Below are 9,944 nucleotides of genomic sequence, written 5' to 3'. Positions count from 1 at the left end.
AACCCTGCCGGAAATCCATATTCTGGTCAGAAAAATCTGTCAGAGTGTCAGGCAGTCTGAAACCCAGACACATGATTCCAAACCCGAACTGTTCTGGCGAATCCCGGAAAGGTGGCAACCCTAGTACCAATCCATTGCCAATTTTAAATTTCATTTTCCTTTACAGCTTTGATGAGTTGCTGGAATTGTTGATCAACAGATTGCAGAGGATGGACACCTACTTCCGCAACTGTATCCCCCCTGTGGAGCGACTTATCATAACACTGAGGTAATTTTTATTTAGCGCTTTGAATGTAATACACTCTATTATATATATATATATATATATATATATATATATGTGTAATAAAAACCAAACAAAAATTCTGTAGTAACAAAATTATTTTAATATTTTAATCAACCAAAACATTGGGTCTTTTTTTTTTTATTAGGAAAATATACACAAAGTGCACAAATACACAAAATATACAAAAATGTTTTATACATAATCCTTATTTACAATTGCTGTAAATTTGGGGAGGAGTCCTCTTCCCCGTGCGGTGACATGGCGACCGACAGTGCGTGGGCAAAAGGGGGCCAAGTGGAGGTGGTGCTGTCTTCCCCTGACCAATTGGAAGGTGGTGTTGCTTGTGGTGGTGGTGGTGTTCGTGTTGGGGCATTCCTGAAAGTCGATTGTCTCGGTCGATGTGGGTAATGTGATGTAGGTGTAGTCGTTAACGCAGGGTAAGTAGAAGGTGGTGGGTGGTAAGAAGAAAGTGTTGTAGGAGGCAGAGTACTGTATGTGACAGGTGGTGTTGAGAGATGAGGAAAAGGAGAATGAGGGTGGTAAGAAGAAGGTTGTGTATAAGGAAAAGGATTCAGAGAAGTGTGAGTGGAAGGTGTTGGCACAGGAGGTAAATGAGTTAGAGTGGTGGTGAAAGGATGGTGCGCAGAAGTCGGTGGTGGTGTTGGTCGAGGAGGTTGGTCGGAAAGCTGTGGTCCTGTCCAAAGGGTAACGGGTGGTGGGGAGAAATGGGTCGTGGGTGGTGTTGGGACATGCTCGGTCCGTTTATTGGCATATGGGCCATAGGGTGGTGGTGGTTCGGATAAATCGTCAGCGTCTGTCGGGGGTATAAATGTCGAGATGTATCTAGCCGTACAGGACAGCACCACCGCTTGCAGATTTGGGGGAACTTTGTCGATTAGTTCCCCCAGACATTTTGCTACATTTTGCCCATACGATCTATTGCTCATCCGGTCAGACATGTTGGTCATAATGTCCAACATACGATCCAGGGCTGGATCCGGAGCAGGAGCCCTCCTACGCAGAGCACGCGGAGGTCCAATATGCGCAATGTTAACTGGGGGCTGCTCTGCAAGTGGTCTTGTTGCATTAGCATTTGATGCCTCGGAGTGCTGCGGTTCCGGCTCCAGAGTAGCCATCGCTTGATCCCCCGATGCCACGCTCTCTCTGTCCCCTCTCTCTGCCACGCTCTCTCTGTCCCCTCTCTCTGCCACGCTCTCTCTGTCTACTACAGCTGTGGCAGCCTCGTCCCAGCAGCTTTCAGTACTGAAAAAAGAAATCATGTATTCAAAAATAATTTTAAAACATTTGGTTTACCGAGCAAAGTACAGATAATGGTTTACCTCCCCAAATCCAGCACCGGTCTCAGAAACTCCAATTCCTTTGCATGAACGTATTCTCTCACCGAACATGCTCCACTCCCACTTCGGCGCTGCTCCCGCTGTGCCTTCAGCTGGCGAGCGTAGGCGTCCCTTATACTCTTCCATCTGAGTTTTAGAATTTTCACTGTAAAAAATAAAATAAAATAATATATATTATTTTCTTTGTAGGTATCTATCAACTGGACAATCGATTGCAAGTCTGCATTACTCGTTTCGTATTGGAAGATCTACTGCCAGTTATATAATTCGGGACACCTGCAGTGCCATTTGGGAAGTCCTGAAACCCATTGTGTTTAAAAAACCGGCAGCAGAGGACTGGGAAAAAATTTCCCAAGTATTCTGGGAACGCTGTAACTTTCCGAATTGCCTGGGAGCGATCGATGGGAAACACATCAGAATTGTTAAGCCCATGGCTAGTGGGAGCCAGTATTTCAATTATAAGAAATACTTTTCATTCGTCTTAATGGCTGTGGCTGATGCCAATTATTGCTTTACCTACATTGACATTGGTTCCTATGGAAGTAGTGCAGACTCTGCGATTTTTGGGAACTCCTCTTTTGGGCAATTACTTCGAACAGATGGTCTGGACCTTCCACAAAATAGTCCACTCCCGGGCACAAACGGCCCTCCCCTACCAAGTGTCTTTGTGGGTGATGAGGCTTTTGCTCTGAACACACACCTACTTCGGCCTTATTCAGGACATAATCTGAACGAAGACAAACGCATATTCAACTACCGGCTTAGCAGAGCACGCCGCGTAGTTGAGTGTGCTTTTGGAATTTTGGCGAACAAGTGGAGGGTTCTCCACACACCGATTGTGCTCAACATGCAAAATGCCATTAGTGCTGTAGAAGCGGCGTGTGCCTTGCACAATTTTGTCAGGCAGCGCGATGGTCTAGATTACGAGGAGCCAGTCCATGAGACTCTGGAAAGAGCTCATTGGACTGGTGTACGTGGGAACACACAGGGGACACATGTCCGTGAACAGTATGCGGCATACTTTGTCTCTCCTGAAGGGCAGGTCCCTTGGCAGCTCAATTCCATTTAATTTATTGAACTTTTCAGCTTTTGACACGCTTATTTTGTGAAATATATTCTTTACTATGCTGTTTTGTGGAAAAAAAATAAAAAATGATTCATGTTTTAAGAAGTCTCATTCTAATTTTATTTTGATACAGTTTTATCATTGGGTTCAATAGCCCTATGATATTGTGTGCCATTTTATATTAGTGACATTCTATCTATTGTAAACTTAGTTTATGTATTTATTCTGTGGTCTAATAAAGGGCCTGTAAGTGACCGCCTAGACGTGGGTTGGGGGTCCGATCAGGACCCCCAGGGTACATCCGGGGGTTAAGTGGCTCTATATGTGTCCCCCTGCGTGTCACTTTCTCCTCCTGTGTAAACACAGGAAGAGGGAAGTGATGACACTGACACCAGTACACGTAGGCACAATCCCCTTTTGGATCTACAATCCACTCCCCCATCCCCTTGTCACAGTATCAATGAATGCAGTGAACATATATTTACTGATCACTGCAGGCAGAGTGTAGGTCCTGTGTAGCCCCCGTCCCCACCTGACGCTGTAGTCGCTAGGTCGATTGAATTTTTTAATATTTTTAGATTAAAGATGTGTAAAATAATATTTTTTTTGAAAAATGTCACTAAATTTTTGGATTATTAAAAATCACAGAGGGGATCAAATATCACCATTAATAAGCTCTATTTGTGGGAAGAAGAGAACGCAATTTATGTTTATAAGCCATGTCGCATGACCGCACAATAGTCATATTTGTAAAGACACATTTTTAAACTTAACAGCATATTGGTACGGTAATAAATGCCTACTGTAACGACAAACAATCATTCCATTATTTCATTAGTGGCATTTTGTATTTCTGTTATGTTTTTTGATAGAGTTTACCTTTGCTATCATGGGACTTATTTATCCGTGCCCAGTTCTCATAGATTTGGCTCCCAATAGAACACCAAGCGTCCCAACGGGTGGTCCTCATTTTGTAGCCCGGTGCCCTGCTGTCATAAAGACAGGGGTGCTCCTTCACCATCCTGATGAAATTTTCAGGCTCCAGCATCGAAAGGGTTCGATCAAATTCGGCCTCCATTGAGAAAAATGTGACTTTTCTTTATTGTAAGTAAAGTAAAATGGTGATTTCACAAGTTCCTGTAAAAAAATATGTCATTTCCTGTTTTGTTTTGGAGCTGTATGGGCGTCAAAACGCGCGTAAAAACGCGCATAAAAACGCTTGCTGTCGCGCGATACGCTCAATTCGCGCGTTTCCCATTACTTTCTATGGTAAAAAAAAACGCGCGGAAACGCCTATGTCGCGCGCTTCGCGCGACAAAAAAAGGTCCGGGACTAGTTTGAGCTTCGCGCGACAGGCGTTCAGGCGTTCAGGCGTTCAGGTGTGAACAGGCACCATAGGAAACAATGTTAAATCTGCCCTCCCGCGTTCGTGAGCAGTGCGTTTCAGGCGTAAAAACGCCTAGGTGTGAATGGGGCCTAACTCCACACAGTAATGCAAGGCTTTCTCCCTGGTGTGGAGTGTCGTGCTCGCCCCCTCCCTTGGACTACAGGAGAGTCAGGACGCTCTCTACGTTGCAGATAGAGAAATGAGCTGAGTGTTAGTGGGTTTCCTGCAGTCCAAGGGAGAGGGCGAGCACGACACTCCACACCAGGGAGAAAGCCTCGCATTACTGTGTGGAGTTACAGACAGAAGAACAGGAAGTGAGGATTTCTCAGAAGAAATAAGGACATTTAAAAGCAAAATGGAAGGATGAGGTAAGTGAAGGAGGACTGCACTAAGGTAAAGGAAGCTATTTAGGAAAACAAATTGTACCTTTACAACCCCTTTAAGGCCGCGTACACACGATCGGTCAAACCAATGAGAACGGTCTAAACTTTTTTTTTAACCTATAGATAACCTATAGATAAATAACTGATGGGGCCCACACACGATCGGTTTGGTCCGATAAAAACGGTTCTTTAGACTCAAAAGAACCGTTTTTATCGGACCAAACCGATCGTGTGTGGGCCCCATCAGTTATTTATCCATAGGTTAAAAAAAAGCAATCTTGTTTTAAATTTAACCGATGGATTCCTAACCGATAGAAAAAAAACGATTGTTAGTAGGCACGTCCATCGGTTAAAAATTCACGCATGCTCAGAATCAAGTCGACGCATGCTTGGAAGCATTGAATTTCGTTTTTTTCAGCACGTCGTTGGGCTAGATTCAGGTATCTGCACCTGATCTTACGGCGGCGCAGCGTATCGTATTTACGCTACGCCACCGCAACTTACAGGAGCAAGTGCAGTATTCACAAAGCACTTGATCCGTAAGTTGCGGCGGCGTAGCGTAAATGGGGCCGGCGTAAGCGCGCGTAATTCAAATGCGCCGTCCGTGTACATATCCCAGTGTGCATTGCTCCAAATGACGTCGCAAGGACGTCATTGGTTTCGACTTGAACGTAAATTATGTCCAGCCCTATCCGCGAACGACTTACGCAAACGACGTCAAAAATTAAAAAATCGAAGCGACCGACGTCCATACTTAACATTGAGTGCGCCTCATAGAAGCAGGCACAACGTTACGCCGAAAAAGCCTTACGCAAACGACGTAAAAAAGGAACGCTGGGCGCACTTACGTTTGTGAATCGATGTAACTAGGTAATTTACATATTCTACGTCCAAAACAACGGAAGCGCCACCTAGCGGCCAGCGTGAGAATGCACCCTAAGATACGACGGCATAATAGAATTACGCCAGTCGGATCCTAGGCTAATGTTGGCGTGTCTTGCTTTCTGAATACAGAAAGTAGATACGCCGGCGCAGCTTTGAATTTACGCGGCGTATCTATGGATACGCCGGCGTAATTCTTTGCTGAATCTAGCCCCTTGTGTTTTACGTCACTGCGTTCTGACACGATCGTTTTTTTAACCGATGGTGTGTAGGCGCGACTGACCATCAGTCAGCTTCATCGGTTAACCGATGAAAACGGTGCATCAGACCGTTCTCATCGGATGGACCGATCGTGTGTACGCGGCATAAGAGTTCCCTTCACTGGAACTAAGGGGCCAAGTCCAACCCCTGAAAAACAACCCAATGCCATAATCCCCCCTCCACCAAATGATTTGGACCAGTGCACAAAGCAAGGTCCATAAAGAGTTTGAGGTGGAGGAACTTGACTGGCTTGCACAGAGTCCTGACCTCAACACGACAGAAAACCTTTGGGATGAATAAGAGCAGAGACTGGGGGCCTTCTCATCCAATATCAGTGCCTGACCTCACAAATGCGCTTCTGGAAGAATGGTCAAACATTCCCATAGACACACTCCTAAACCTTGTGGACGGCCTTCCCGGAAGAGATGAAGCTGTTATAGCTGCAAAGGGCGGGCCAACTCAATATTGAACCCTACGGACTAAGACTGGGAGGCCATTAAAGTTCATGTGCGTGTAAAGGCGGGTGTCCCAATACTTTTGGTAATACAGTGTATTTTCCTTTAGCTTCTAAATCCCACTTCTGCTCCTATACATACAATTTGTAATAAGAAAATTGCCGACTCCCAGGGATTGTCTCCCCGGCTGGGAGTTCCTGGTCTTATGGGAGCCGCTGTAACAATAACGTTGCAGATTGCGTTGTATCATGTAGCATGTGTCCACATCTGTTTGGCAGATCCGCTAATGGTTAGCAGTAGCACACAATAATGCACCAATAAGAACAAACAGATAATAAATCCTACGTTTATCGGAGCCAGAGGGGAGCAGATGAGAGAGGTGGGAGGCTGGAGAACACCTGCGCAGCCTTCAGAAGAAAGCTTTGTGTCTTCTGTAATCTCGAAACATTGTTGGTGATGACAAATTGCCGCCACTCAATACAAACCTGTGATGAGCATTTTACCAAACCGGGACAGACCGGCAAAAAATATCTTTTGTAAAGCAAATGGCCTTGTTGACAGGTTATGTCATGATGAAGGGTGCTTATACAAGAGTGGCGTGATGACGTCGGTTATGTATGAAATTAAAGATGAAATTCCCCGAGCCATACGTATGTGTACACTGGGAACATAACCACAGGGTAACCGAGTGCTGCCAAATACACATGGGCAATCAGCGTAGTTCAAAATTCGTTTTTTCGATGAAATTCAACAAATATTCATATTAACGGAAAACCCGTTTAACAAATTTTTTCTAAAATTCTAAAATATGAAAACTCAAAAAAATGCGTAAATTCGAAAATCAAAAATTTGGAAATTTGAAAATGCGAGAATCCGAAAATCTAAAATTTTTAAATTCAGAAGTTCGAAAATTCTAAAATCAAAAAATCAAAAAATTCAGAAATTCTAAAATCCAAAAATGTGGAAATTCGGAAATTCTAAAATTCTAAAATCCGAAAATAAGAACGAGAATTAGAAAATCTGAAATTTTAAAATTCAGACGTTTGAAAATTCTAAAATCCAAAAATCCAAAAATTCAGAAATTCTAAATCCAAAAATGTGGAAATTCTAAAATTCTAAAATCCGAAAATAAGAACGAGAATTCGAAAACCCGAAAATCTGAAATTTTAAAATTTAGAAGTTTTAAAATTCTAAAATCCAAAAATGTGGAAATTCTAAAATCCAAAAATTTGGAAATTCTAAAATTCTAAAATTCTAAAATAAGAACGAGAATTAGAAAAACCCGAAAATCTGAAATTTTAAAATTCAGAAGTTCGAAAATTCTAAAATCCAAAAATCTAAAAATTCAGAAATTCTAAAATCCAAAAATGTGGAAATTCTTAAATTCTAAAATCCTAAAATAAGAACGAGAATTAGAAAACCCGAAAATCTGAAATTTAAAAATTCAGAAGTTCTAAAATTCTAAAATCCAAAAATCAAATAATTCAGAAATTCTAAAATCCAAAAATGTGGAAATTCTAAAATTCTAAAATCCTAAAATAAGAACGAGAATTAGAAAACCCGAAAATCTAAAATTTTAAAATTCAGAAGTTTGAAAATTCTAAAATCCAAAGATCGAAAAAAATTCTGAAATTCTAAATCCAAAAATGTGGAAATTCGGAAATTCTAAAATCCTAAAATAAGAACGAGAATTAGAAAACCCGAAAATCTGAAATTTTAAAATTCAGAAGTTCGAAAATTCTAAAATCCAAAAATCCAAAAATTCAGAAATTCTAAAGTCCAAAAATGTGGAAATTCGGAAATTCTAAAATTCTAAAATAAGAACGAGAATTAGAAAAACCCGAAAATCTGAAATTTTAAAATTCAGAAGTTCGAAAATTCTAAAATCCAAAAATCTAAAAATTCAGAAATTCTAAAATCCAAAAATGTGGAAATTCTAAAATTCTAAAATCCTAAAATAAGAACGAGAATTAGAAAACCCGAAAATCTGAAATTTAAAAATTCAGAAGTTCGAAAATTCTAAAATCCAAAAATCCAAAAATTCAGAAATTCTAAAATGCAAAAATGTGGAAATTCGGAAATTCTAAAATTCTAAAATCCAAAAATCTAAAAATTCAGAAATTCTAAAATCCAAAAATGTGGAAATTCTTAAATTCTAAAATCCTAAAATAAGAACGAGAATTAGAAAACCCGAAAATCTGAAATTTAAAAATTCAGAAGTTCTAAAATTCTAAAATCCAAAAATCAAATAATTCAGAAATTCTAAAATCCAAAAATGTGGAAATTCTAAAATTCTAAAATCCTAAAATAAGAACGAGAATTAGAAAACCCGAAAATCTAAAATTTTAAAATTCAGAAGTTTGAAAATTCTAAAATCCAAAGATCGAAAAAAATTCTGAAATTCTAAATCCAAAAATGTGGAAATTCTAAAATGCTAAAATCCTAAAATAAGAACGAGAATTAGAAAACCCGAAAATCTGAAATTTTAAAATTCAGAAGTTCTAAAATTCTAAAATCCAAAAATCAAAAAATGTGGAAATTTGAAAATCAAAAAATGTGGAAATTCTGAAATTCTAAAATTCTAAAATCCTAAAATAAGAACGAGAATTAGAAAACCCGAAAATCTAAAATTTTAAAATTCAGAAGTTTGAAAATTCTAAAATCCAAAGATCGAAAAAAATTCTGAAATTCTAAATCCAAAAATGTGGAAATTCGGAAATTCTAAAATCCTAAAATAAGAACGAGAATTAGAAAACCCGAAAATCTGAAATAATAACTAACTAAAAATAACTATTACTAATTATTAAATTATAGGTATTGGAATTCCCTTTAAAATTTGGCTGTTTCATTTGTGACCGTGCCCACGGGACCCATGGACTCGATGTCTGCCGGTGTCCCACAATCGTGTCACGGAGCTGCAGAACGGGGAGATGCCTATGTAAACAAGGCATTTCCCTGTTCTGCCTAGTGACAGGACACTGATCGTCTGCTCCCTGTCATCGGGAGCAGTGATCAGTATTGTGTCACATGTAGACCAGCCCCTCCCCCCCACAGGGGGGAGAATCACTCCCTAGGACACATTTAAAGGAGTTGTAAATAAAATACAAATTTGGCTGAAATGACTGTTTACAGGGTATAGAGACATAATAGTTAACTGATTCCTTTTAAAAACGATTACAAATAGATAAAAATCAATCATATAATGTATCTGTAGTTTCTAGTTTAGTTTTTGCATGTTGTTTCCTGCCTCTGCTGTACAGAGCCACAGAGCCAATACAGGGCAGTGATGGTTTGGAAAACAAAACTGATTGGTTTTAGACATGCAGTAATCACACCTCCTTGCAGGGGCGGACTGACCATTGAGTCACTCGGGCACTGCCCGAGGGCCCCATGTCACTAGGTGGCCCCATCAGGGTTGCCAGGGTCAGTAAAACCAGGGACAGTATGTAAAAATCTATGTTTTTTTTACATCTGTCCCTTATATGTCTGAAACCGACATGCTTCTGATGTGAAAATCCAGAGATTTTAGCTGCCCCGCCTCTGCACTGCCTCCTGGCGTGGTGGCCATCTGTAAGCCCAGGGGCCCCATAATCTTCTATTGCCCGGGGGGCCCATGAGTTGTCAGTCCGCCGCTGCCTCCTTGATTAGTGACCACAGAGAGGAAGCTCCCAGGACTGTGGTCATCAGGAAACAGACAACCAGGAAGTGTGGAGATCAGAGAAGAATTACAGCAACTTGAGAGCAAAAACGAACAATGAGGACATGAAAACAGCACTGCATTAAGGTAAAGATAAAAAAAAATCCTTTACAAACCCTTTAACCCCTAGTGGTTAACCCCTTCCCTGCCAGTGTCATTTACACAGTAA

General features: G+C 40.7%; 2 protein-coding genes across 2 annotated transcripts; one reads left to right on the top strand and one right to left on the bottom strand.

The window, feature by feature from the left end:
• Positions 1 to 232: 232 nt before the first annotated feature.
• LOC120941545 (protein ALP1-like) lies at positions 233 to 3,044 on the top strand. Its single transcript, XM_040354992.1, has 2 exons — positions 233 to 268; positions 1,834 to 3,044. The coding sequence occupies exon 2, from the start codon at positions 2,075 to 2,077 to the stop codon at positions 2,711 to 2,713; it is 639 nt and encodes a 212-aa protein (XP_040210926.1). The 5' UTR covers positions 233 to 268; positions 1,834 to 2,074; the 3' UTR covers positions 2,714 to 3,044.
• LOC120941544 (extensin-like) lies at positions 481 to 1,834 on the bottom strand. The gene is made up of 2 exons (XM_040354991.1): positions 1,627 to 1,834; positions 481 to 1,549 (listed from the first exon to the last, which is right to left on the bottom strand). The coding sequence occupies exon 2, from the start codon at positions 1,420 to 1,422 to the stop codon at positions 496 to 498; it is 927 nt and encodes a 308-aa protein (XP_040210925.1). The 5' UTR covers positions 1,423 to 1,549; positions 1,627 to 1,834; the 3' UTR covers positions 481 to 495.
• Positions 3,045 to 9,944: the final 6,900 nt, after the last annotated feature.

The sequence above is a fragment of the Rana temporaria genome, chromosome 5 (genome assembly GCF_905171775.1).
Source record: "Rana temporaria chromosome 5, aRanTem1.1, whole genome shotgun sequence".
Lineage (NCBI taxonomy): Eukaryota > Metazoa > Chordata > Amphibia > Anura > Ranidae > Rana > Rana temporaria.
The sequence above is the reverse complement of the archived record's forward strand: the minus strand, read 5'-3'. Positions and strand labels throughout refer to the sequence as shown.